This window comes from Manacus candei, unplaced genomic scaffold (genome assembly GCF_025592945.1).
Source record: "Manacus candei isolate 608988 ecotype Guabito, Panama unplaced genomic scaffold, ASM2559294v1 h1tg000010l, whole genome shotgun sequence".
NCBI lineage: Eukaryota > Metazoa > Chordata > Aves > Passeriformes > Pipridae > Manacus > Manacus candei.
The window spans coordinates 923483-951252 of record NW_026138058.1 but is presented as its reverse complement, the minus strand read 5'-3'; the positions used below and the strand labels follow the sequence as shown (position 1 = coordinate 951252).

Sequence of the window (27770 nt, the reverse complement as noted above, 5' to 3'; positions counted from 1 at the left end):
GCTGAGTCAGGGCCGTCTGTCCTGCCCCTCCTCGAGCCCCACTTCCAGCGCTGTCTCGAGGGGGAGTCTGTCTGTTCAGCGAGGTCCGTGGGGCAGCACCCGGACCGACCCCCGGTGCTAGTCCAGCCGGACCATCCGGACGATCCAGGCGATCCAGGAAGGTGCGGGTGCGGGTCTCTAAGGGCGGGACCACCCAGGGTGCAGGGTCCCGTGGGCGGGGTCCGGGGGCGGGTCCCGGGGCGGGGTCCCGGGGCGGTTGCCGATGAGATGCCGCCGCTGCCCCGGTGGTGGCCGTGCTCCGCTCTCGGCAGCAGGTAACGGGATCGCTGGGGGAGCAACGCGGGGTCCCCCCGCCCTCCGAGGAGCGGGGTGGTCGCGGGGCTTTTTCAGGGGGTCAGGTCCCGTCGGTCCGGGCTGCGGGAGGTACCGCCGCCCATCCCGCTCCCACCGGGTGTCTCTGGTGCGGGGCCACGGGGTCCGTGCGCCTCTCTTCGCGCTGGGGTGATGGTTCAGCGGTTTCTGCCCGATTTTGCACCAAACGCGTGGGCGACTTTCCTCTTTGGTGCGAGGAAGCCATACGCGTGTACGCCGCTCCCAACAACAACAAAACCCCCCTGAGCGCTCAGCTGTGGGATTCACAGCCAGTGATTTTGGCTTCTTAACCTTAATGGCGAAAATGTTGTGTGAGAGACTTGGTCCGAGCTGGAGCAGGCGGGAGGCAGAGTCACTTTGACGTGCGGGTGTCAAGGGTACCGCTGTGAGCACCTCCGTCCCCGCGGGGCAGTGGGGGAGCTCCGAAGGACAGCGGACAGGGCAGGGCAGCACCTTACCTCGCGGGCGGTAGGGATCTGTACCGCTTCCCAAAGCGCCCGGGTTTGCCCCATCTGTGTGTGCTCGCGTGGCTCTCCAACCTCTGCAAACACACCTTCCTCCTCCCGCCCAGGTAACCTGCTCCGGGTGTGCTTGCTGATCTCCACCTCCCGAGCGTTTTTCTGGCATTCTCACAGCCTGTCTGTGGCTCCTTGTTGCACGGGGGTTTGCCACAGCTGTAGGAAAATACCTAAGTATTTGCTTCTAGCCAGATTTGGGTGAGACTTAATTTGCTAGTGGAATGTGTGAGATAAGACTGTAAGATGGGAAATGTTAGGAACCCCATTAGTCATAGAGGTCTTGTCTCAGAAGAGCAGGCTTGCTGGCCCAGGAGAATCTGCAGAATTAGAGGTGGAAATGACAGTAATGCTGGATAGGAAGCTCCCAGTGAACCATTTCCTTCACTTTAGCCCTTTTAGTGGTGCTGTTCCCGCTCCCATCCAGGGTTCTCTATAGCAAGGCAGAGAGGCAGATGTTCAGAGAGCTGTTGTACAATCTGAGAAAAATCTAAGCTGGAAAAGAAAAGAATTCTGGGTGTCTGCTGGCAGCATTTGATTTTCCCTGCATAAACTCCAGCTGACATTGCCTAGAGAGGCACCCCACCCTTATCCCATTCCCCTGTCTGTGAATTGGTCCATGCAGCTCTGGCAAGACTGATGAGAAGCCTCTGGGACCGGACCAAGGCAAAGACACATGTGAGTGATGGCAGGACATAGCAAAGCAAACTGTGCCCAGCCCTGTGGCCTCTCTGCCTCCCTGGTTCAGCCATCGGGAGCAGGCAAATGGCACCTTTCCACATGTGCTGCCATCCTGCCTTTTACTGATCATGAGTTTCACTCCTTTAAGGTTTAGTAAATTGCCCTCTGAATTTTTGCTGAGCAATGTGCTGGCAAACAGTTCCTTGATGCTGTTCAGTGCTCCGGGCTCTATCCTTGTGGAAAGCAGATGTTTTTAAAGCTGGAGAGAACCTCTGGGGCTCTTGTGAAATGTCTCTGTATGTGGCATGACATTCTTGAACCAGTATTTTTTAAGTGCATATATTTTCCTTTTTGTTTTATTCTTCCTTTCTTGCCATTTGCCAAAAGGCCAAACCGAAGCTGTTTCCCAGCCCTTGTGCTCAGTTAAATCCAAGACACACATAGAGATCACCTGTACAGACAGGTGTGGAGGAACCTGTTGTGGTGCCAGCCCTGATCTTGAGTTTTCTGCTGTGCAAACAGTCCCAGGGAGGCACTGGCAATACTCCAGAGTGCTGAACTCCACAGGCACATTGGTTGGTTCCAGACCTGCACCAGGACACAGAGATCAGGGACAATGTGTGAAGGTCTGCACAGAATCTTTTTTTTCCTTTTTTTGCCCTGCTGTGCAATTTGCCAGTGGCGTGCAAATGTTTCTTAGGAGGTGAGCTGCTTGATTCCGTGGTGCTGTGCAAACAGGGGCTGGGGAGCAGGATCCAGCCACGGGCTTGCAGGCAGATCTTTTCTTCACTGTGAAAAGGAGTTGCAAGTCAGGAAAGCAGAGGGAAACATTCCTTCTCTGCTGGCAGTTCTTGTCCTGGGAGACAGAGCTGAAGGGAAGAAAGTCTTCATGCACTTCCACAGGAGTCTATTTTTAGGAGTGAAAGCTATTCAGGAGGGAAGTATTGATTTTCCTCCTTTCCACCTTGAACGTTCTGTTTATCATTTCCTTTGATTTGTGTGTAATGCACCATGCACAGAGCTATTCTTGCTTCTCCCCTCATGCCCTGAGCCCGTCAAGGATGTATGGCCTTTGCTGAAACCATTTTTATTTGGCGCCTGAAGTCTTTGCATGCTCTGCCCAGAATTTCACATTTTAAAACTAATTCTGCTCTTTTGGAGCCAGACTGTGTCTGTGTAAAACCTTGCCATTGCCAGCTGAGAGAGGAAGATGGGGATGTGCAGGTACAGAACAGAATCTCTGCTGCCTTCTCTGGGTTGACAAGTGCTAAATTCTCCCGCAGGTTGTTTTTGACTTAGAGCAGCTGGAAAGTTTTTTGATTGGTGGGGGATTTTTTTGTTTGTTTGGGTTCTGTTTTGGTTTTGTTTTCTTGTTTGTTTTCTTTTCTTTCATCTTATCTTTTTTCCTTGACAGTATCTGTCTGTAGCTAAAAGCCTGGATTTCCCACGGTATTAAAAAGCAATGGTGCTTTTTTTTTTTTTTTTTTTTTTTTTTTTCCTGAGGTGTGGCACTGGTGGATACTCTTTGCCTGGTATTACGTAGAAGTGCTGAACATCACAGGCTTTCGGCACAGCACAGGTTCTCTTTCTGAGCCAGGGAAGGTCAGAGGACCTGATCACAAACCCTTTGGTGCTGAAGTGGTTCCTCCTGGGGCTCTGGGGGTGACCAGACAGCAGCTGACACGAGAGCCTGGGGGATAAACTGGGCTGCACAGATCTCAATCCCATTAGTGATGTCTGGCAGTGTCACACAGTGTCAGACAGTGTCACACGGTGCCGTGGGGGTGCTCCCTGCATGGCCGTGAGGGGCATGGGGACTGTGACATGCAGGGGTGCCTGTGGCCGTGGGGAGGGCCCTGCTCCGGACCCTCCTGGGCAGCAGGATGAGCCCCAGCTGGGCCCGGGACCCTCCTACAGCAGCCGTGTGTGTGTGGCAGCCATGTGAGAGCAGCTCCTCTCCTCAAAAACCAGCCAAACACTGCAGGCTTATGAGATGGGACAGCCACAGTGGCTTTTTGCATTTTCTTTTCTTAATTTTTGTTTTTGCAAGGATTGTGTTATTTGTATGTGCACAGCCAACGTGGTGAGAGTGCAGAGTGCCACAGGAGCTTTAACCCTGGTTCTCGGGCTCAGCTGTCTCCCTGGCTGTGTCTCCAAGAACATCTTTAGAGGGTGCTGTGTTGAAAATGGGTGAGTTACTGTTCTGTCCTCATGTCTTGTCGGAGCTGGCTGACCTTCAAAATCTTTGCTGCAGAGGTGCCCGGTTGTGCCAGAAGTGTCTTCTGGTGCAGCTCAGAGCCACAAGCTTGGTTTTCTTCTGCCTGCCTGGGTAGCCAGGGACGTGCTCACCCTGTGGTAGTGTCCTGGCAGAAGCAGCAGCTGGAGGAGCAGACACCCCCCCTCGCGGCCTCACCTCCCTGCCCTGAGCTGGCTGTGACGTGATCCCTGAGCTGGCTGTGCAAGAACCTGCTGTTCTCCTGAACCTGCACCTACCTGGCAGGTGGCTCCAGGGACAACCACAGCTGGTGAGCTGGGGTGGCCTGGGCAGGGGCTAGCCCTGCTTCATCTCTCAGCTGTGCAGTGTGAGGATGTATCACCAGGTACACAAGAGATGTAATCATAGAACCACAGCATAGTTTGGGTTGGAAAGGACCTTTAAAGGTCATCTAATCCAACCCCTGTCACGGGCAGGGACACCTTCCACTATCCCAGATTGCTCCAGGCCCCATCCATCCTGACCTTGAACACTTCCAGGGATGGGGCACCACAGCTTCTCTGGACAACCTGTGCCAGGGCCTCCCCACCCTCATTGTGAAATGTTTTTTGCTTGTATCTTGTCTGAATCTGCCCTCTTTTAGTTTAAAACGATCATCCCTTGTTCTGTCACTACAGGCCATGCTAAAAAAAACTGTCTCCATCTTTCTTATGAGCCCCTTGAGGCACTGGAAGGGGCTCTAAGGTCTCCCTGGCATGTTCTCTTCTCCAGGCTCAACAACCCCAACTCTCTCAGCCTTTCCTTGTAGCAGAGGTGCTCCAGCCCTGTGGTTGTCTTTGTGACCCTCCTCTGGACCTGCTTCCACAGCTCCATATCCTTCTGTTGTTGTTCCCCAGGGCTGGAGGCAGCTCTGCAGGGGGGTCTCACCTGAGGGGGCAGAGGGGCAGAATCCCCCCTGCCCTGCTGCCCCCGCTGTGGGATCAGCCCGGGGCACAGGGGGTTTCTGGGCTGGGCCATGTCCAGCACCCCCAAGTCCTTCTCCCCAAGGCTGCTCTCAGTGCCTTCGTTGAACTCGCTGCTGATGGGCTTCCATGGCAGGAAGCACTTGGACAGATGCTTCCAGGAGCCCAGAGGAGTGAAGACAACTTCACTTACAGGTGGACAGTGTCTGCAGTTTTACAGCAGCTTATGGCCACTTCTGATCACATAGTTCTATGTCAGCAGGTGCAGGAAATCTGCTGGTCCCCACTGCTGCTCCTGCCGCCATGTTCTGGTGGTAGCCAACACTTTAAACCAAAGATGTAGCGTCAAAAGTACCGGTAAAACTTTGCCCCTCCGAAAATTTCAGTTTGATGAATTAATACTTTTCCGTGAAAATTTGAAGTTTCTCCTTGAAAGTGGGTTTGTTTTTTTTCCTGCTGGCCAAGTCTGTGCTGTGCATGTCCCGACACACCTGCTGGTTGTGCTGCTCTGTGGCTGCACACCCAGAGGTAGGACCTGGCCTTCAGGTCTGTGTTGCTCCTGAAAAGCCAGAACCACCAGCCCAGGTTCCCTCACAAGCTCTCTGAAAGGGTCGGTTGGTTGTGAAAATAAACACCTGTCGAGTCACAGTTCCCTTTGGCAGACCTGAAGGATCTGTGCATCAGGATCCCAGCCCAAGCTGCTTAGTGACGTGCTCAGGGGCTTGGCTCAGAATTAGCTGCACAAGGGCAGCTGGGAGTAGGACCTGGGTTGGAGCTGCCATGGGACATCCTGGAATGGGGAGAGGTACCAGCTGTGGTGTCAGAACAGCACGGGAAACAAAGCTGCTCCTGGTGTTGTGCACTGTTTTGTGGAAATAGTGCCTGTTCAAACTGCCTCTTCTAAGGCACCTGTTGTTTGGCTCAAACATTCCCGTTTACCGAAAGCACGATGTGGGTTTTTTTCCTCAGTATTCCATTTGTCTTCTAGGCTTTTCCTCCTTGTCCTGCAGGTTAAGAGACTTTCTCTGGAAATTCTGTTTTGTGAATAGAAGATAGAGAAGTCTGTCCTTTCTGCAGAGCAGCAGAGGGAGGGGGAAGGGGTGGGAGGTGGAGCTGCCAATGGAGGTGGTGAGGAAGTGGAGGAGGAGGATTGTTGTCTCAATCAGCACATCAGCAGCTGGAGTGTGAGGCTTCCAGGCATCCAGGCAGGGAGCTCTGGGAGGAAGGAGCTGCTGCGGGCATGACCTTCCCCATGGCTCAGAGGGAGCATCAAGTGTCTGGGGGGAGTGGGAAAGCCACCTTGTGCTGCTGAGGAGAGAGGTGAGGTCCAAGCCAGCAGATGCTGCTGCTGCTGCACGGGTGTTATGGATGGTGACATCCCCTGGCTGAGAGGGGACACACTGAGCAGGGACCGTGTCTGCTCAGGACACATCCCGTGTGTGTGTTCCAGGCTGCAGAACTGCTGTGCTTCTGCTCCTTCTGTGGCCACTTCCCAGTCACCCTCTGGAAAGGGGTCAGATTTCCCACCCTACAAGCTCTAACTTCCTCTGAAAACACAACTGGATCACAAGGGTCACTGTTCTGGATTTGGAAATGCTTCTCAGAGGCAGATACAGGAGCAGTGTGGCTGAAGGAGCAGTTTGAATTATGTAAGAAAGAAAGCCCAGAGAGTGCCCAGTGCAAGAACTGCTGAAGGGCTGAATTTCCTCTGTGTTTTCTGCCCATGGCTGCACAGGCAGGAAGCAAAATGGGCCTGAGTGGCTCCTTGGGAGGGAGAGAAAAGTTGGCAAACGTGGGTCCTGCCCTCCCTTCCTTGTTAGGAAAGGTGATCTGGGGGAGCACTGTGCCCTGAGAGAGTGCTGAGGGAACAGGTCCAGTTTCTGTGGAGACAAAATGTTTTTTCCTCATTTCTCCAAGCTTCCAGCTATCTTTGCTGTTCAGAAATTAACTTACTGATATTTCTGCTACAGCAAAGGCTCTGCCATGGACCAGCAGCCTGCTGTGCCAGTGTGACTGAGCATGTCCCTGAGGTGCAGAACTTCCAGTGCCAGGAGAAGACTCGAGGGAGGAGCTCGGGACGTACAGATCTCTCAGGCTGACCAGAAGACACAGTGTGAAAGGTGGATATAACAGAGAAACACAAAGAGCTGATAATCTTCATGACTTCTGGCGGATGCAGACATATTTTGTTTCATTTTGTGTTTGGTTCACTCGCAGCCCACAGGTTTTCCCAGGGTCTGAGCTCAGAGTAACAACAGTGGTGCGTGGCTACAGAGGCTTCCTGTGCCTTGGAAGGCACAGTATTGGAGTGTGCAGTTACCACTGCAGTTTGCATTTGCAAATGTCAAACCAATTTTCTGATTTGACGGAAGACTTGTGGTCTGGGAGGTTCGGTTTGGGGGCTGAAAGCCGACCTAGCCTTTGCATCTCCCAGAGAAGATCCTGGATCCATGAAATCTGTGGAAAAGGATAACAGAGGTTGCTGGGTCACTGTCTACCCTGGGAGAGTAACTCACTATGGGTTACTCACTACTCGCAGACAACCAAAAGCACCAGGCAGGGGAGGCTGGGTGGGCAGGGGGATCACAGTGAGTGTCACAACAGGTGTTATCCCCTGTTATAGCTCATGGTCTTCCCAAGGTTTTTTATTATAAAAGAGTTGTGAATTGGTGTTGGTAACTCTGAACTGGTGTCCAGAAGATTCCCTCAGTCTTTTATTTTTCTGTTTTCCTGTGGTTTCTGTCACTTTCAGGTAAATGGAAGATTTGGAGACTAACCTAATCCAGACACGAAAAGCATGTAGAATAGAGCAAATGGTAGCAAAATGGCTTCATCGCTCTCGGGACAGCGCACCCAGGTAAGTGTGGGCTTTGTGAAAGGAGTCTCTGTGATCACCTTCCATCAGAGGCAGCACAGGGCTGTTCCCAATGAACAGGGGCTGGCACAGGCTGCAGATCATACTCGTTGCTTCTGTTGTTCTTGGGAAATATTCGTGCAGTAGTCCCTAGAAAAAGGAAAACAACAGTGGTTTTAAGCAATCCATTGGTTTCCAGGGACAGATGTTCCTGCTTTCCTCCATTGTGGTTTTGTGAGGGAGAAACACAGCACTGCTCCATGCAAAACTTGCTGTTCTTGGAGGTGGGGTCCTGCTTGTCTTTGTCTCTTACCAAGGGCCCACATTTTTGGGCAAGACTGGATTGCATTGACCAGGGATCCTGGTCCATGACTGCTTTCCTTCCCTGAGGTCTGAGAATCAGCATTAAGCTGATCCCAGCAGAGGCTGAGGGCTGGACATTCTCTCGCTGCCTTGCTGGGAGAAGGTGCTGCTGTTGCCTGTGGATGGAGACAGTGGAGCTCTCTCTCCGTGTGACCATGGGCTGGGATGACTGAGAAGTTTTGGTTGCAGCCCCTTGGGTGTCCTCAGCTTTCTCTGGACTCTGGGGAGTTGCTGTTGGCTGTGGGGGAGAGAGCTGAGGACCCAGGGAGTGCTGTCCTTGCTGTGCAGCGCCGTGTCCCACAGAGAGCAGGGATGTGTGTGGGTCCAGGCCCCTTGGACAGGGTGTCTCTGGCTGTGTCTTGTGTAAGTGTGGATTCTGATCCTGCAGGGGCAGCATGTCGGCGATGGACAGCGCCGGGGACAGCGTCGTCCCCCCTGCCAGCCAGGCCAAGCTCACCGTCACCGTGTACAAGGACCTGGTCCTGCAGCACTACGGCTTTGAGATTTGCCCCAGCCTGCCCCTGACCATCGCGTCTGTCACCGCGGGTAAGCGCCGGGAGGAGAGTGAGCGCCGGGCTCTGAGAGCCCCCAGTCCCCCGGGGGCCTTGGTGATGGACTCCTGCCAGATGTGTGTGGTTTCTGAGGTACCTGTTTGGCGTGTGCCCCTTGGACACTGCAGACAGAAGCCTGGGTGCCCGTGGCACACAGACTGCTCAGGCATCTCCCAGCTCTGAGGGTGCAGAGCCCACAGCAGGGTCCCCACGGGTTCCTCACCTGCGCTTGCTCGCTGCTGACCTTCGTGGTGTTTTCTCTGAGTTGCAGAGGAAGAATTTCATCTTATTCTGCTGTGGCCCCAGTGACTTGTTGCTGAACAGATCCTGGGCTTCCAGCCCTGTACCACGGAGAGTTTCACTGTTGGGTCCAGGCAGTGCTTAAGTCGTGCAGATCCACTCCTCCAGCTATAGAAGGGAGAGGTGCTTTTAAGGTGGCCTGAAGGTTTTGAGTCAAAAACTTTGAATCTGTTTCTTTTTTACCTTTCATTTTTCTAACAGGTGCACAAAAACACCTGGTTTTTACCTGTTGTTGTGAGTGTGGCAGCCAGAGAGACACTGTGCCCATTGCCTGTGGTGTGGCTGGAGCTCCTCTGCTGGCCATCTATGTGGGCTGGGGGATGTCCCTCTGTCACCTCCCGTTTCTCTTCCCGTGTGAAACATGGCAGAATTATCTCAGAGTCTTGGGGTATAAAAAGTGGGGAAGGAGGTTTTTTTTCTGTTGTGCTTTTTTTTTCTCCTAATCAGAAAGAATAAACATTTTACTAAAACTGAGGCACAAAGAACCCTTCCCTTGCTGTGGGAGCCCAGGGCTACCAGGCCTGTGTTTGGTTGGACAGTGTGGTGGGCAGTGACAAGGGCACAGGCACACACAGGAGTGGTTTTCCATGGGGCAGAGGAAAGTCTAGGTGGGAGGCACAGACACAAGCAGGGGCACACAGGCTGGCATCAGTGCCCAATGTCCTCCAACCCCTTTTATTTTGCCATCCAGAGAGAGTTGCTGAGGGAAGCAGGTGCTGGGAGGGAAGAGGAGCTCAGTGAGCATCTCTGGACATCCCTAGTGTAGATGTGGCACTTGGGGAGACTGTTAGTGGTGGACCTGGTAGTGCTGAGTTAACAGTTGGACTCCATGATCTCAGAGGAGTTTTCCAGCCTAAATGATGGCATGATTCCCTGGGGGAGGAGGCCTCTGACTGACAGTATGCCGGTTCCCTGCAGGCAGCACTGCTGAGCGGAAGCTGCAGCCGGGTGACCAGATCCTCCGCATCAACTCCAGGGGGGTGGAGGACCTGTCTGTGGAACGAGCTGCCAGCATCATCAGGTGTGGTGTCACCCCACGCCCGGCCAGGGCAGAGGGGCGGGGGACACGCCTGCTGACCACGTGTCTGTTGCAGGGACGCCGGCGACGAGCTGCTCCTGACTGTGCTGCGCTGCACATCCGTAAGTGGCCTTTCCTCGGCTCTCTTGGCACCCCTTGGCATGGCCATGGCCGTGGGGCAGCTGGGATACCGCCCCCCACGAGGGCCTCCTGATCCCCCACTGGGGGAGGCAGGCAGGTCCTGCTGGGGAGCTGTGGCCAGCACTGAGGGGTGCCTGGAGCACTCCTGTGTGCCAGTGCTGTCTGGGATGTGGGAACCCTGGGCACCCTGTGGGAGGTGCTGTGGCAGCAGGCTCAGCATCCACCCTTGGTGCTCTTTGGAAGCTCGTGAGCTTTTCCTTCTGACTGCTGGAAAAACTCATCCCTTGTTCCTCAGGTTCTGTCTAGCGATGGGCTGGGACTCGGGTGCGGACTGTGCTTTGGGAACACAAGCAAAGTTGCACTGTGAAGTTTTAGTGCTGATTGCCGATCTCTGTAGCAGAGAATTCCCCAGAAGGCACTTGATGCTGGCAGGATGCATTGTCATCCACATGGAATTTACTGGGTGTAAAGGCTGAGTTGCAAAGAAAAGACAAAATTTGGTTTGTGGGCTTCCTGTGAGGTATGAAAGTGGCTTGAGTGGGATTCCATCCAGACCACCTCCTTTCTCCCCTCCCCAGCACCGGAAAACATTTCTGGAGTGTTTTTTCATTTGTTTGGAGGGTTTTTTGTTTTTATTTTGATTTATTCTTAAAACAAGAGTGATGTTTCTTTCAGAAGTTACTGGAGCTCTCAGGCTTGAGATTTCTTGGCTCTTAAGGAAAGGTACACGAGAGAGAAAATCTCAAATATTTTTCCTGCCCAAAGCTTCTCAGGTGTAGGCATCCAATCATGCACAAAGCCAAAGTAATCAGAAAAACTGTAAGCAAACCCACTGATGGGTGGTTTCCCTGTCTGTTAATCTCCTCTCATCTCCCTTGCCCAGTGCATCGGCTGTTGGTCTGGCCAGCCCTGATCTGGGGATCAGGAAAAAATTGGAGTTGGTTATGCAAGACCTGAATGCCTGCCCAAAGAGGCAAAATGCAATGGCTTTTCAGAGAAAAAAGCGTCTGGAAAACCCTTCATGGGATTTGGAGTGCCCTTCACAGGCCCTCAGGCATTGCTGAGAAGCAAATGGGGCACAAGCCCATATCGTTTTTTTCATTTTCAGGTCACTTTAAGGACATCTCCAAACACAGCCACGCCTGATGCAGGGTTTGGGAGTGACTCTTGCCCTGCTCTGAAGGCAGCTCAGAGCCAAGAGGTAACACCTCCCACCGCCAGGTCCCAGACCCTCTGCAGGGCTGGAATGTGGGAGGCTGTGACCCCACATGCAGGGTGCCGTGCTCTCCGTGCCCTGGTGTGCTCTGGAAGGTCTGGACGTGCACAGGGGCTCCTCCTGACTCCCATCCTCCCTCCCTGCTGCGTGTCCTCGAGACAGCATGGGGCTGTGGCAGTCCAGGAGGCACCAGCACCTCTGGCAGGTGTAGGATTGACTCTGCCTGGAAGCCACGCAGGAGGATGCTGAGGGATTCTGCCTCTGCTCTTGGGGAACATCGTGCTGTACAAGAGCAGCACATTCGTGCACAGGGACTTGGTGGTTCCTCAACTCATGTGGTTCCTTGTGAGCTTGGTAGGACCCTGTCATGATGAGAGCAAGGTTGTGTGATAGCAGTGCAACAAAGTTGGCTTTGTGACCTTGGGCAGTTTTCTGAGTGGTTTGCAGTATGACAGTGCACTCTGGGAAGCCCAGCGGAGCCGGGACACGCTGTTCACATGGCTGTGGTGTGCTGGCGCAGGTCTGTCCATCACTGCTAGGCTCTCTACAGGTGTTGGTTTAGGTGTAGCCCCACTGCAGACCAACTCTTGGCAGATTCAGAGTCATTCTGGGGTACCCTGGCTTCGTTGCAGGAGGTGTGGAGATGCCTGAGCACAGCAGCTGGCTCCCATGTAGTGAAATTGGGAGTGGGTGCGGCACATGTGTCCCCTTGCTGGGCAGCCAGGCTTGAGCGCAGCAGCTGCCCAGACAGGTCAAAAGGGCCTGGAGCAAGGCTGGGAGGTCAGAGCCTCCCTAGACACGTCTCTGTGGACTCGAGGCAGCACAGTGGGAGCAGCCCCAGGGCAGGGGTGACCATGTGCCCTGCCCATGTCGGGGGCTCTGCTCCTGCCCGAGGCTGCTGCCCTGACCCACCACCACTTTTGTTTCAGGGTGGACCCAAGTCGTCGTTCCTCACCGAGGAGAAGAGGGCGAGGCTGAAAACAAACCCCGTCAAAGTGCGGTTTGCGGAGGAGGTGCTGCTGAACGGGCACTCACAGGTCAGGGCTCCGCGGGGCGGGGACGGGGAGCTCTCTGTGGGTGGGTCCCGGGCTGGGGTTGTGTGGCTGGGACTCACTGTGCTGGTCGCCCTGGGCATGATCCAGGCACCTGCTCCCAACAGCTCCTGGGGCAACCAGAGGGGAGCACTGGTATCTCTGCAGGAGTTTGCGTTTGACCTGCTCACTCGGACTAATATAAAATACCTGCATGCATTTCTGTCCCGTCCCACCGTCATGCCCTAAGCCATCACTTCACAGCTGCAGGAGGCAGTTGTCATCTCTTAAGGTGCTAATCCATCTGTGGTGAAGCCACACTGAATTTCAGCCATGACAAACGCTGATCCTAAAGATGCCAGGTGAACGCTGAGGTGTGTGCCAGGTTTGTGTGCTGCTGGAGTAGCTGGGGTGTCCCCTGCTGGGGTGTCCCCTCCTGAGGACAGGTTACACTGTGATCAGAGGGTTTGGTGCTGGTGTTTGCTTTGCTGTTAGGTGTGACATGCGTTCTCGAGCTGACAGGGTGGAGGCTTGTTGTCCTACCCCTGCCGAGGGTTTCCTCAGAGCATCCTCAGCTGCCTCTGTATCTGACCCTCTTTAAGGTGAGCCAGGTCACAGCTTCCTGGAGGGTGCTGAAAACCCATTATGGGGTTCCTAGTGCTGGTAGGAGACAAACTGGGTCGATATGAGTCAGCCTGTGTAGGTCTGCCTGTAGCAGAAGTGAGAATACTTTATAGCTTCTCCAAAGTGTGAACAGCTCCTGAATGTTTCCTTTTTCTTTCTGTGTAACTCAATTAACTCAGTGGAGTGGACTGGGCTGAGTCAGGAGTCATTAGTTCTGTTGAGTTTTCTTTTTTTCCTTCAGAATGAAAAAATTCAGTGGTCAAAATGCCCCACTCACATCCCTGCTCATTAGTGCTATTCAATCATCCAGGTCTGACCAAATCTCGCTTATTTGCAGTGATGATGAAGCACCCACGTGTCCCTTTTCCTCTTCCCTTTCTTTCACCCTGTTGCTAGGTGTGCTCGTGCTGCTGCCAGGCTCATCCCTGCCTTTCCAAGGGCTGTGTTCATATCCCACAGGTGTTGGTGACAAGTGTCTGGTGTCCTGCCTGTGTGATGTGGTGGTGTGGCCACTCTCTCTGACACAGAATCCAGGTACCAGACCCCTGATGTGCCTGGGAGATGTGACACAGGCCACCAAGCTCACCAGGCAGGAAAGGGCGAAGGAGAGGACGTGCTCTGGAAGTGGGCCCAAGCAGAGATGAGTAAGAAGTGTTGGACAGGACTGGTTGTGGGATACAGGCAGGCCTGGAATTGCCAGCAGTCCCTGCTTTTCTTACAACTGGGAGTTCACATCAGTATCTCCTGGAGCTTCCATGGAGCTGTGTCAGCCAGAGACTGGGCACTGGTGTCACAGTCCATGGAGGTCTCAGATCCCTGCCAGTCACTTAGTGAATGCAACGTGGGTCTCAAGGGATCTGGAGAAAGGTCTTGAGCAGCCCGAAGAAGGCACTTCTGGAGGGGATGCTGCACATTGCGCCCCCCTACCCCCACGCCTCAGTCAGCATCTGCTGAGCTAATCATACCAGAGGAGTATTAGTGCAGAGGAGGGACACAATCGATGTGTAGTTTGTCGCTCATTTACTGAGAGCATAAAGGTAGGAGAAGTTCATTTGGGCGCTGGTGTCCCACTGGCTTTCCTTTTCACCAGTTGGATATGTACCCTGTTTTGAGTAGTAAAGTATTAGCACAAAAGAAGAGTAAATAAATTTGTTGCATATTTATGACTTCTTTCTGGAAAAGTACTATCCACCACAGCAGCCCTGAGTGCTTTTGGGCTGCTCTCCCTTCCGTAGGCTGATGTACTAAGGCAGCCAAAATGGGTATTATGGCCCTGCAAAACTGCACAGCCTCCTGTTTCAGTAAATATACTGCTCTTGTCATCCTAATGGAGCATGGCTAAGTGATCCTTGTGGTGACGGGAAGGATCCCAGCGACTGCCTTCTGCAGCTGAAACCTGAGACTCTGGGTTGGGAACATAAATTGTTGATGAGCCTCAGTGCCGTCTGGCCCCACTTTCCTTGGGCTGATGATGTATTTCCATATCACTGAGCAATATGCAAGGGACGGGTCCCTCAGGGCTCATGGGTCAGCACCAGGCAGTGTGTTATTAGCAGTAATGTGGGGTAAATCAGCCTTACCTCAGACAGGATGGGTACAGCTGCTGAAGCTTTTAGGGTTAATTCATAGTAGCTTCTGACAGCCTGCACAAAAGGAGAGAAACCCTACCTGGTTGTTCTGGCTGGATAATTGGGAGAGTGCTGATAATTTGTATATGAATCTCTGAGTAGGTGTAAGTTTTGCTGTGTGCTGGCTGTGCAAGGCCCCGCTCACATGATAACTGTGGCCATGGGAGCTCCAGAGGAAAGGCACAGCTGGTGTAACATGGCATCAGTCTCCTGGAACTGATGGAGGACCCAAAGCCTGTCAAAGGTGTGTTCATGCTGTTTAGCACAGAGGAGTTGGATCTTGGGGTTGGCAATACCAGCAGTGTTCTCTCTTTTTTTTCAGTGGTGACTGTAGAGACTTGAACCCCACAAAATGAGGAGGGGAGAATAAGGAAGAAGATTCAGAAGTGTTTATCTTTGCTCTGGCAGCACATCCAGGGTGTGTGGGCTCTCTACTGAGAGGGACTGAGGCTGTGAGATTTGTAACATGTGGCACAGCAAAAGAAACACAAGAGCGATTGTCTTAGAAACACCATTCTTAACCTTGAGACTGTTACAACAAGTCAATGAACCCTTTAAGACTGGAGGAACATGCTGGTCCAAGGACGTGAGAAAGACATGCTGAATAGGAAGTCCAAAGGCAGAGAAGTAAAACTCCTCAGCACTGAACAACAACAGGAACAATGCTGGAAACAGGGAGAAAGGTGCAGAAGAGTGAGGTGGAGGGCTGAAAGGTGAAGCTCCAGACAGCCCCAGGAGGATAGAGGCCAAGTCCCCAGACCCTTCCCAGAGAACCCAACAGAGGAGCTCTTGCTGTGGGTGTCCTTGCCTTGTCCCACACTTTGGGACCTACCTCAGGACATACTGGTGACATCATCTGCTGTTTAGGAAGCCGAGGGTCACAAATCTGAGAGGGATACTCAATGAAAGTGGTGCTGTGTGTTTGTCTGAGTCACACAGCCTTCTCTTGGCTGTGGGAGAGTGGAGGGTGTGGGCAGTGTCCAGGCTGAAGCTGTGACTGGTGAGGATGGTGGTCAGTGTGGGGTCTGTGCTGCCCACTGCTGGGAGATGGGAAGGTGCCTTTTCTATCAGGCACCACTGCTTTTCAATAATGAGCAGGGAGGATGACTGTCCCCTTTCAGTGTTTGCTGGATCCTCCTGTGCCCTGTGGGAACCACAGGGCATGCCTGGCCATGTGCAGCTGTGGCATGGGCTGCAGTGTTACGGTAAAGGCATTTGTTGTGCTCTCTTTCCCTCATTCCATGCCAGAAGGGTAATCAGGAATAAAGGTAATGCCATGGAAGAGTGTTGCCAAGGCTGAGAAGGGTTTTCCTGGATGCCAGGACTTGCTGTGCCAGGCAGAGCAGCTGGTGCCCGAGGGTCCAGCTGCTGCGTTTGTTCTGCAGGGGAGCTCCCTCCTGTGCATGCCCAACGTTCTCAAGGTGTACCTGGAGAATGGACAGACGAAGGCGTTCAGGTTCGAGAGGAGCACCACTGTGAAGGTAACAATGCTTGGCTGGCTGTTCCCACCACCCCAGTCCAACCCATCAGCAAAGGTGCCTGCAGGGGTCTTGCAGCCTCCAGGTTGCACTGAGAGGCTGGAAGGGGACTCCTGGCTGGTGCTGGGCACACTGGGTTTTCCACGTTCCAGCCTCATTTCTGCTCTGGTTGAGAGCGTTCCCCTGTGGAGACATGAAAGCTGATTAAACCCTTCAGGTTACAGAGCAGCATCTGAGGGAATGATCCTCCTGAATGAAGAGTGATCTTCCCTCGGATGACCTTCTGCTTGAGGGCATCACAGACAAGTTGTCATCACTGCCCTCAAAAATGGTGCTTTCTCCCCAGAGCCATCGATCCAGCCCTTTCTGTAACTGCTGTGCTTAGACACAGGATTACACGCTTCCACTTTCTCTAGCCTGATCTTTAGAGTTGCCCAGTGTTTGTGTTGGAATTAACACGATTTGCCCATGCCCAGTGGCTGGAGGATATGTGGTGTCCTGAAGCACCTCTCTCACCGTGGGAGAGACACACGATGGACACATGTTCTGGGGCTACCAGGCTGAAAGAATTCTAAGGGGAAAGGCAAAGAGCTTTTATTTGTCATGCAGCAAAAACTTTCCTCAAAAAGGGGGAGTTTGTTGTCTAGTTCATCCAAGCTTCATGAAACCATCACGGTCTCTCAGGTAGAGTAAAAGTCTACTTACAAGGCAGAGAAAAAGAAAATGGTGAAATAAAGCAAGGAGGTGGTAAGGAATGGGGAACTGAGTTGTAAAGAGAGGTTTGAATGCCCACCCACAAGGATTTAATTTCTAAAGGATGGTTTAGCTCTTCCTCTTTGACCTGAGTTTCTCAGCTCTGACCTGGAACAAGTTTTTCCAGTTTTTCAGTGCAGCCCTCCAGAAACACCCTAATGGGTAAAATCTCCCCAAGTTAGGTGTTTCCAAAAATTCCTCTGCTGCTTGAGAGATTCTGGCTTAAAGCTGAGGTGAGTCAAACATTTTTGTTGCCTCAAGAGGCTTGGTTGAATCCAAGGACTTCTGTTTCAGTTTGTGCTCAGTCAAGCCTTATGTGATGTTTTCTCTTTGCCAAAAATAAACCTTGTTATTTTCATAATACTTAGTATTCTGACAGAATTCTCCATTAAAACTGAAACACCAGTTTCAGTCAGATTTGGTAAGATTTTTACAATCATGCTCTCAAATTCTTGTTCATTGGAGGGAAGTAGTGTTTTTCACCAGTTCCTTGTAGTTTTTCCATGCATCATAGAATCCCAGAATGGTTTGGCTTGGAAGGAACCTTAATGAGCATCCAGTTCCAACTCCCTGCCATGGGCAGGGACACCATCCACTAAACTGTGTTGCACCAAGCCCCCATCCAGCCTGGCCTTGTGCACCTCCAGGGTTGTGGCATCCATGTCCAAAGTGTTGTAGAGCTTTAGAAAGCTGGAATAGTGAGCAGGAAACACTTGGACCAAGGGTGACAAAAGTGCTCAACAACACCCAACTGAAAACTAAAACTCTGAGTGCAAGGCAGCTCAGGACAGGCAGCTCCAGGAAATGGATTTGATGCCTGTGACACCTCGGAGTTTGCATGTTGCTGGACTCTTACCATGGCAAGGTGCGGCTTCCCTGCGTTGTCCTCCCAACCTGCTGGGATGCGCTGTGCTTTGTTTGTACTTGCCTCCCGTGCTCCTCTGCAGCTCCGCAGGCTGGAGTCACACGGTGACATCCTCGTGCTGTCTGAGTGGTGCTCAGCCCCACGTCTGAGCTCTGTGTGACCCCTGTGCCCCTGCCAGGACATCGTGCTGACGCTGCAGGAGAAGCTGTCCATCCGCAGCATCGCCCACTTCGCCCTCGTGCTGGAGGAGCAGTACAACCTGGCCAAGATCCACCTGCTGCACGAGGAGGAGCTCATTGCACAGGTAAGTGTGTCCCATGGCCCTGCAGTGGGGCTGACACCCAGGAACAGAGGCCAGAGAGGGGCAGGGAGAGTCCAGTGCTGTGGGTGTCACCAGAGGGGTGAGCCCAGCCCTGTCTCCAGCCTTACTGTCCCCAGCCTTGCCATCCCCTTCTGCCATGGCCTTCATCCATATCCCTGGAGAAATGGCACTTCTGGGAGTGTCTTGCCCAGGTTGGAGAGCACAGCAGTACCCATGACCTGGCGTTGCTTGGACTGTGTAGAGCAGTCATGGCTCACTTCCTTTGTGCCACCTGTCTCATAGGCCCATTCACAAAGGAGTGTTTGAGCCTTAAAACAGCCTTTAGACAGCTGTGCACCACCTCACTATTTACAGTTCTCTGAGTAGCCAGAGCATTCACCCAGCCAGGGGCCACTTTGGTTAAATTCTGACTCAGTAGTTGGTGTCCTGTCAATGTGACATAAACTCGTGCAAGGAGTGCTGGGCTCATCCAATCTTTTAAAAGTGCCTACTCGGGTGTCGCAGCTGTGCTGATGGGTGTGTTGGTTGATGATCTGCTGTGCTGCAGAGGCATTCATGGAATCATACGTAGAATATCCTGAGCCGGAAGGGACCCACAGGGAACACTGAGTTCAAGTCCCTTGGTGCTGACACTGCCAGACCACTGAGCACACGTGCCTCAGGATTTCTGCTGTGCAGGATTTGCCCAGAATAAAATGTGCTGATGTATAACTCAGAGTCTTGACATACAGTGATGATTCAGGGGTCTGTTTAGGACTGCTGTACCTTGTGACTGAGCTCCAAAGCAGAGCAGTTTGCCTCTTCTTCTGCTGTTATCACATGGACCCAAAGCCTCTGTCCTGGTCACACTGCAAGCGTATGAGATCAGTGGGTGTTTGATGAAGTGTTGCTGTCAAAGGGCTTCCAAGCTACTGCAGGGAGAAGCAAAAATGAGTGAAGAATCAGAGATAAAATTACAAGCACTAGCAAAGTCTCTTTGTGCTTGCTAAGGACAATCTGCACCATCCCCGTGCCAGCAGCTTTAAGCGGCTCCTGTGGGTTCGCTTGCCGTGTGGTCGGGGAGGGAGGAGCTGTGGTGTGATGCCCTGTGTCTGTTGCAGGTTGTACAGAGAAGAGAATCTCATGACTACCGGTGCCTCTTCAGAGTGTGCTTTGTCCCCAAGGACCCCTTGGACCTCCTGCAGGAAGACCCAGTGGCCTTTGAATATCTGTACCTACAGGTGACACTGGGGTGTTCTGTGCTTTGGAATCCCTTCCCACCCCATTCTCATTTTTGCTTTAAACCACAGTGTGCCTGACTCACTCAGCTACATGGATGTGGAATGCAGAGCACTTAAAATCGGAGCATTTCAATTTAATTTGCCCTAAATTCTTGAATCAACTGGTATGGTTGGCTGGTGACACCCTTATTTGGATGCATGGTGTCGTGTCAGTGGTCTCATCCTGACTTCTTTCTGAGCTAACTCTGCTCTCTTTGCTCCAGAGCTGCAGTGATGTGCTCCAGGAAAGGTTTGCTGTGGAAATGAAGTGCAGCCTGGCGTTACGTCTGGCTGCTCTGCACATACAGGAGAGGATCTATGCATGTGCTCAGGCACAGAAAGTGTCCTTGAAATACATTGAGTAAGTTTGCATGTTTCTGTGTTCTGTTGTGACTAAGCCTGGAAAAAGAAGGAGCCACCTAAAAGTGACATCAGCTCAATGTTTGCCTGGTGTTTGGCTCTGGATAGGAGACTGTTTGTGACTCAGAGGGACTGCAGCCTCTTGGTTGTGCTGGTTGTTTTAGGGTTGCCTCATGGGTCTCCCTTTCCTTAATCTGCTGAACTACTTGAACAGTACAGGCAGTGAACACCTGGGCATATTCCAAGATAGAGGGAGGTTCTGATCTGTCACTGGAGCTGGGACTTGAAATTGCAGATCTCTCACACAGTGATGATTACCCAAGCTGCTCCTGCTAGTATTGATTGTAGTAGCTGGAGAGAGGGGAGATAATCACCAGTTTTGCATAGCCAGCACATCTCTTCATTCACCAGAACCATGCCAGAACTACCTACTCTGGGCAAAAGTGATAGATCCTGTGAATTAATGGAATCTGGGGGGAAATGATCAAGGAGCAGGTGTGCTGTGCTGCAGGTCAGTGCAGTTAGGCTGTACCTGCCCTAGAGAACCCCCTGCTTTAGAAACTAGTGATGAGCCAGTTGTTAATCAACAGACATAGATGTGGTGACTCACTGTGCTGCCAGATGTGCCCAGCTGTGTGCAGGGAGCAGAGGACAAGTGGCAGTTGCAGTGTTCCTACCTCCTGGGTAGGTAGTACTTGGGCTGAATAAACCCCCCAGCAGCACACAAGGCTCATGTTTTTGGGTCCAGGGATCTGAAAAGTCATAATCTTGTCACCAAAGTAAGGTGAGTGCAAGGACAGAATCTCCATCCTCTGGGCGATGAGGGGAGATTGGGACTGTTCTGCTGACAAAGCTTGTGAATTAACTCCTGTAAAAGCAGATGCAAACAGGCATTCTGTGTGAAAGTGTGAGTTCTCCAGCCCCTCTCCTGACCTGGGGCAGGTGCAGGTAGCAGAGTGTATTACAGCCCCGTGAGGCTGTGTCGTGCCTTTGCCCTGTCCTGTGGTGCTGGGGGTCAGCATGGCCAGGACCCCCTGTACTCCCTTCCTCTCTCTCTGGCAGGAGGGACTGGGGAATCGAAAACTTCATCTCTCCCACCCTGCTTCGAAACATGAGGGGGAAGGACATCAAGAAAGCCATCGGGTACCACCTGAAGCGGAACCAGCTGCTGCTGGACCCTCGGCAGAAGGTAGTGTATAACCCCTGAGCCCTGGGACCTCCCAGCATGGCAGCAGTGTCTCTTGGGGCCAAAGAGGGAGTGTCCCTCCTCTGCGGGTCTCCTCCCTGTGCAACACTTGGGGCTTTTCTCCTGCCTTTCCCTCATCTGTTCCCACACTCTCCGACTTCCCTGTGTTGTGTGTCCTGCTGCAGTTTGCTCTGGGATGCCCAGTGGGCCATGTGGGATGGTCCTGGACACCCCTGTTGCTTGTCCAGACTGAGCTGAACGTGTTGGTCAGATACACAGTCCTGCACGAAAGTCTTCCAGCCTGCAGTACCTGTTTCTAAATGGTGTTTCCTCTCTTGCCAAATGAAGCACCAGCTCACAGCAACCCAGGTGCGCCTGAGCTACCTGCAGATCCTGGGAGAGCTGAAGATGTATAGTGGGAAGATCTTCAATGCCACCATGATGGTACGAGCTGTTCATTTATGTAATTGGCTTTGGTGTGCTGCCTTGCTGGTCACACTGCTGCTCCCTGTCCTGAGATACCATGGCAAATGTTGGTAAGGGGCTCTGCTGGGGAAACTCAGCATAGTCCCATTGAAGTGGATAACAGACCAGCCTACATGATAGTTATGCATAAAATTTCTAATTGAAAGCTGTGACTCTTGCTCTTCAGATGAGTCCTGTCTGTATTTTTTGTGTTGTATAAAGTACTCAAGAAATCTCAAAAGGCTTCACAAACTCTTTAAAATACACTGGAAAGACTTAAACCTCGTAATAAAAAAGAACTCTTCTCTCTTCACAAGAGGTTTCTTTAACCTCTGCCCCTACAGCTGCAGGACAGGGAGTCGTACGTGGCACTGCTGGTGGGTGCCAAGCATGGGGTGAGCCAGATCATCAACAGCAAGCTCAACATTGTCACAAACCTGGCCGAGTTCCCCAGCATCAGCAGGGTGGAGCTCAGTGAGGAGTCCGAGAGAGTCAGCACGGTCAAGATCTACCTGCAGGACCTGAAGGTGAGTGACTCTGCCACGATGGGCCAGAGAGTGTGGGAGGAGTCACTCACACCACCTTCTCAAAATCTTACACTGGGCTCGGGGTGTGACCTGCACAAAGGGCTTAGGACAGACTTGGGAGAGAAAGCTCATAGGAAGAACAAAAAAAATTACTGGAGAAAAGTGATTCTTCCTGCTCTCCTCCATCAAAGGCACAAAAGCCAAGAAAAATGAATAGATTTCTCTTCTTTGTGACTCCTGCAAAAACAGACTGAAGGGTGTATGGTGAGAGTGGGTGCCTTGCCATTGGGCAGCATGTTCCTGCAGACAAATATTTATCTATTCTAACATTTTCTCTTTTCTCCCCACCCCAAAACAAATGAAACAGGTGCTGACTCTGCTGCTGGAATCAAACAGTGCAAAGGATCTCGTCTGCCTCATCATCGGCTACTACAGACTCTTTGTGGATGCAAACACCTCCATATTTACATGGGCAGACAAAAAACAGCAGCTGCACCGTGTCTCAGCTGAAGAAGGTTTAAAAAAAGCAGCCTTTTTTTGCCAAAGGATGGGGAGGAAGTGGGTGGATCCCCCAGCGCTGGAGGCGTTATTCCCTCCGGGGAACAGCATCCTGAGGGGCAGTAGCCCCGAGCTGCGCGGTGGTGCCCACATAGGATTAAGGCTGACCTTGATTATCTTAGAGGGCTTTTCCAACCTTCATGATTCTGTGATGGGGCAGGCCCGTGGGGGTCGAAACCGAGTCTTGGGGCAAGGGGTCAGCTGGAATTTGCCCTGACACCCTGCTCTGGGGTAAAAATATCCCCGAGGTCCGGCTGCACCTCCCCTTGTAGGCTAATCCCCCTCCCCGCCGCACGGGACGGGCTGACGCGTGTGTTTGAATCCCAGGGTACGAATCTCGAGCCTGCAGCGACTCTGAAGACTCCTGGGAGCTGGAATCCTCCTCGGACCGTCGCGGGGACCACCCCGCGGAAGAGGGCAGCGAGGAGAGGCCGGGGGAGCTTCGCAGTCCCGGGGGGAACGGCACCGACCCGCGGGACGGGGGTGACAATGCCACGGACAGCACGTCCGAGGCGTCCGACTCGGCCAACTCCGAGAGCCGGGGGTTCAAGACAAGCTGCTCCAGCGACTCCATGGACGCGCTGGAGGAAGATGAGTTGGAAGCGTGTTCCTCCTCCGGGCCAGAGCTGTTCCACTTCTACACGCCGACCGTGCAGGAGATGAGCAGCTCGGACAGGAGCTTCGTCCCTGTGTGTGCAGCGGGGAGCCCCGACGGGGCGGGGGCCCGGGACTACTTTTGCTTCCTGCAGGTGCCGGCGGCAGAGGGGCCCGGGGGCAGCCCCTCCGAGCAGGGCGCGAGGGCGAGCGCGCTGGAGACGCGGCTGTCCGAGATGGATACGGCGGGCTACTACAGCCTGTGCTACGGCACATCCTCCGCCGGCAGCGCCCGCCCCGCGGGGCACGGACACCTCGTCCTGGAGCCACCCCCGGGCTTCGGCGACTCCAGCTCCGAGGAGGAGTTCTACGATGCCGCCGACAGGCTCAGCCCTCCAGGCGCGCTGGCAGGTAACCTCACACCCGCGCGGTGCAGGTCACCTTCCTCCCTCCTGGGCTGGGGTGCTGCCTGTTCTCCCATCAGTCTGCCTGGGGGAATCACCTTCCAAAAAAGTTTCCCCAAGGTTTTTGAGGGACCTTCAAACACCCATGCTCCACAAGCCACTCCTCAACATGACATTGCAGGGGGATTTGTTATCACATCCAAACACTGGGTCGTAGGAAAAGTCAGTTTTCACATGAGTGTGGCATTCTGGAATCTCTGCTCTCTTCCTCTGAGCTGAGGAGAGCCAAAACCTGTAAAACATTGTTTCCCAAGATCAAAAGTCATATTCAGGTCAGGGACATGTTATGTGGCTGGATCAAGGATTCCTGAGGCTGAGCAACTCCCCAGTCATTTTATTTCCTCACAAGGGAGAGGATTCTTTTTTCTTCTCTGTCAGTATTAACTGAACCTCTTAAAAATTTAGTTTATGCCATTAAACAGTTTTGACTTTTGCACTAGTACATTATCACTCTATTGTGTTCAGACAAAAAATTATCATCTCTGGAAGTTTTTATCATCTAAATATCCAGCTGGGAATTTCTGACTGTGTTTCTAGTTGATGATAACCCTACAGCCACGGGCAGTGCTCCTGTAGCTGCTGCTGCTGTCACCCAATTTAACTGGGGAGTTACAGCCACATCTGCCATCAGGTGAAACAACTCCAGCACACCTGGGAGGGGACTGTCCAGAGCGCTCATAATTAAACCTGAGCTTTGGTGCTTGTACCCACAGACACAGGCTCTGCCTTTTCCTTGACTTCTCTGACGCCAGGGAGGGGCTTGATCATGAGAGGTAGTTTCCCCTGGCCCTGGGAGCCAGGTGTTGCTGCTGTTCATTTGTGTTTGTGATTCCAAGTGCTGTCCTGAGAGGTTTTTTGGCCCACTGCATAGGTGTATGGATATTCTGCTGCCTGGAGCTGTTTCCTGATTTCTGTGGTTTTTTTCTTGCCATCAGGCTATGATCTGACATCCCCGGAGGGTACAGAGAACTCCTCCTGCATCCCCAAGAGACTGAGGTGCTACAGCTTGGGGGAGGACCCATCAACAGGGCAGACAGTGAGGGAGAAGCACAGGGGGGAGAAGGAGCTGACGTATGCCAAGAGCCTGAGGAAGAGAAGGTCTTTCCTGAAAACCACTTACACCTCCCAGGTCAGTTTCCCCTCCATGGGGACCAGCCTCCTCCTCCATGAGGACACGGGGAAGGACATGGACACGGGGCTTCCTGTGGCCACCCAGGCCCAGAGGGACGTTGCTGGCACAAATTCCTGCTGTGACCCGATGGAGATGGAGCCTGACACCATGGAGACAAAGTCGGTGATGGAAGGAGTGGTTTCATCCATTTCAGCGGTTCGCTGTCCTGGTGACCAGCGTGGGGAGGAAGACAGTGGCCTCCAGCCAGAACACCCCCCCTTGCTGTCCGCAGAGGAAGAGGAGTTCCTGCCCAGAGGACAGAGCAAAGCTGCCCAGGAAAGTTCCCCACTGGAGACAGATCCCAGGGCGCTGAGCCAGGGAAGCTGTGTGCCCACTGAGGGCTGGCTGGCCCGAGGGGCGCTGGAGGAGGGGGACGAGGTGATGGTCACTCAGCACAAGGCTGGCACTGTGACCCCATCCTGTGACCAGGAGGGGACCTGCCCTGCTGACAAACTCTTGCTGCCACCACTGGCTCCTGGCCCCAGTGTGGCCCCTGCCCAGGAGGTGGCCAAGGACCAGGGGCTGTTCCCAGCTCCCTGTCAGAAGAGCAGAGCCGGTGGCAGCTGCTGTGCCGATGGCAGCAGTGACGTGCCCGAGTCCTGGGCGAGGAGCCCACAGGTGGTGAATGGGGAGGCCCTGCGGAAAGTGCACGAGGGCCACGCAGGGTTTCCAGATGCAGCCCAGCTCCTGGCAGACTGTGGTGCCTCTGGGGTTCTCACCCGCCTCTCCTGGCTCTCGTTTGGGGTGAGGACAGACCTCACATCACTCAGTCTGGCACAGGACAGGGTGGATGTTCCACTCGAGCCTTTGGCCTCTCAGAGAACCAGTGGGTGCACAGGGGCTGATGTTGTGGGAAGGGAGATGCCAACATCCCCAGCTGGAGCAGGCTTTGGGCAGGAGCTGCTGAGCAGCTCAGGGCTGGGTGATAGTGATGGGGAGCCCAGAGGACACACAGGGAATGTGGCTCAACAGCAGCCGCAGCCTGCACAGGCTTCTTTTCCCAGGGAACAGGCTCCTGAGGTGGGGAAGGACTCCTGCCTGGCTCCATCTCCTGGGCTGTTTAACTCCTCAGGCCCAATTTCCTTGGGCTTGTTGGGGAAAGAGGCAGGAGCCCACAGGGCTATGAAACACTCCTTCCTCTGCTTTAACGAGGAGGAGGGTGAGCAGACCCCTTCCTGCCCCATCCCGGCGAGGCCCCGGGGCTGTTCCCCAGCACAGAGCTCTCTGTCCCCACACGGCACCAACAGCTGTGGCTGCCGCCTGCCCTACATCGGCTGCTTCCACCAGCCTGACAAGGGGGAGCACGAAACCAGCCCCCCTCCATTTCTGGGGCCCCTCACCACCCCTCCAGCCAGCTGCTCCAGCCTCCCCGGGACCCCTGTGAGCGGGTTCCCAGTGTCCATCGGGGGGGACGTGGCCGGGCGGGACCCCCATGTCCAGGCGCTCGGGCAGCTGAAGGACCAGGCGTGGCTGAGCCCCGCGGATTTCTCCCGCTTCCTGGCCTACACGGCGGAGCTCCAGGAGGTTGTGGGGAAGCTCTCTGGGAACCAGGCCACCCACCTGCAAGATCAGTGCACAGAGCAGGGTGCAGACAGCAAGGGTGCCCTGGGCTGGGCCTCCCGGGATCTGCTGTCCAGCTGCCAAGCGCTCCTGAGCACGGAGCAGCCTCTCACAGAGGTGCAGCGGGCGCTGAGGGCGACGTTTGACCGCCTGGTTCACCTGGCAGTGACCTGCTTCCAGGTGACGCACTGCTGGCGCTGCAGGCAGAGGCAGCAGGAGCTGGGGGCCGCGCTGGGGGACGTGGTGGGCACCTACCAGGGGCTGGTGCAGGCTGTCCACCAGCAGCTCCACGGGCAGGGCTGCCCGGAGCTGGGGGCCAAGCTCCTTGCCCGCCAGCACATGGCCCTCTCAGCTGCCATCTTCTGTCTCCTGCAGCAGTTCAGGGCACCCCCGTGGCTGTGACAGGCTGGGTGGGGGCACACGACGGCATGGGGGGGACAGAGCCCAGCCGTGTGCCCTCTGTCCACCTCAGGCTCTCCCCCATGGCCATGTGCAGCCCCACAGCCCCAGGATGGCCATGGGAGGACACGTCCTTCACAAGAGGTGCCATGGGGAGCTGGGCTCCCCAAGAGATGCTGTGCCCAAGGGTGCTCTCGGAGCACTGCAGTGGCGTGTGTGTCCTGCTCAAGGCTCATCCCTCACCTCCCAGCGGCCATGCAGGTGTCCTCTCTCAGGGGGTTGTCTCAGTCACATTCTGTCACCTGTGGGGAAGGACAGGACCCTTTTGGCCTACCTTTCACCCGCTCCTGGATTCCCAGGCAGGCTCTGGGACATCAAACCCCACCCTGGCCTGAGGTGAAGAACCTCAGGTGGCTTTGCCCACCTTTTGTGGCCAAGGGAATGCAGTGATCCCATATTCAAACACTTTTCCATGTGAGGGCAGGAAGGGTTGTCCCAGGCTGGGGAGGTAGCATCATCTCCCTCTCTTCCACTGCAATTCCTGTGTCAGCAGCAACTCTCTTTCTGTTTGGTGATGCATGAGGCAGTCCCTGACTGACTCCCCAGCCCCATGCTACTCACAGCTCTGGGTCTGCCAGAAGGAACCAGCAAGCCCCAACACCGAAATGCCACTGTCAGAGCTGTGCAGTGACCCTTCCACAGCCTCCATGGGCAAGGACCAGCCTCTGTCCCCACTCCCACCAGGTGCAGCTCACCCTGGCCGGGTATGAGCTGTGAAGGTGGTCTCACTTTGCATCTCCTGAGAGGCAGCACTGCAGTGCTTGCCCAAGGGGGTCACCTCCACCTCCAGCTTGCCAAGAGCCCCCAGGGCACAGCCACCACTGACACCACAACACCCTGGGCCCCTGTTGTGGGTTAACCTGGGGATAAGCAGAGGTTAACCCCTGGCTGGGGTTAAACCACAACAGCCTCCCAACAGCTGTTGCTGGGGCCCCTCTGACAGCCCCACCTGGGCAGAACCCCAGGTGTGAGACACTCTTGCTGTGAAAAGAAATGAAAACACATAACCGTAGTTACCTCAGATGGCCCTCAGGTCTCACTGCCAGTGGCCGTGAGGCTTTGGGTCTCTTTTGGCAGCAATGGCTGAGGTAACACATCGACACAGCTGCACGAACATGCTTCCTGCTGGGGCTGTGGGACGTGTCCCTGCTCTGTGCAGGGCACAGCCCAGCCCAGGTACCTCCCAGCAGGACACACCTCTGCATGTCACACATGACAAGGTACCACACATAGTAACTGTAAGGACACAATGGGGATCTAAACGTTTTATTTTAGATT

General features: G+C 53.9%; 1 protein-coding gene across 2 annotated transcripts; it reads left to right on the top strand.

Moving 5' to 3' along the window:
- Positions 1-245: 245 nt before the first annotated feature.
- On the top strand, positions 246-27749 carry FRMPD1 (FERM and PDZ domain containing 1). Of its 2 annotated transcripts, XM_051777595.1 has the most exons (18): positions 246-314; positions 6716-6865; positions 7498-7602; positions 8351-8508; positions 9732-9834; positions 9908-9953; positions 11081-11173; positions 12118-12225; positions 15857-15952; positions 17746-17871; positions 18990-19109; positions 19373-19509; positions 20571-20697; positions 21043-21138; positions 21504-21686; positions 22054-22201; positions 22572-23249; positions 24238-27749. In XM_051777595.1, the coding sequence occupies exons 3-18, from the start codon at positions 7502-7504 to the stop codon at positions 26433-26435; spliced, it is 4518 nt and encodes a 1505-aa protein (XP_051633555.1). In that variant the 5' UTR covers positions 246-314; positions 6716-6865; positions 7498-7501; the 3' UTR covers positions 26436-27749. The 2 variants fall into 2 exon arrangements, with proteins under 2 accessions (XP_051633555.1, XP_051633556.1); XM_051777596.1 differs by lacking the exon at positions 11081-11173.
- Positions 27750-27770: the final 21 nt, after the last annotated feature.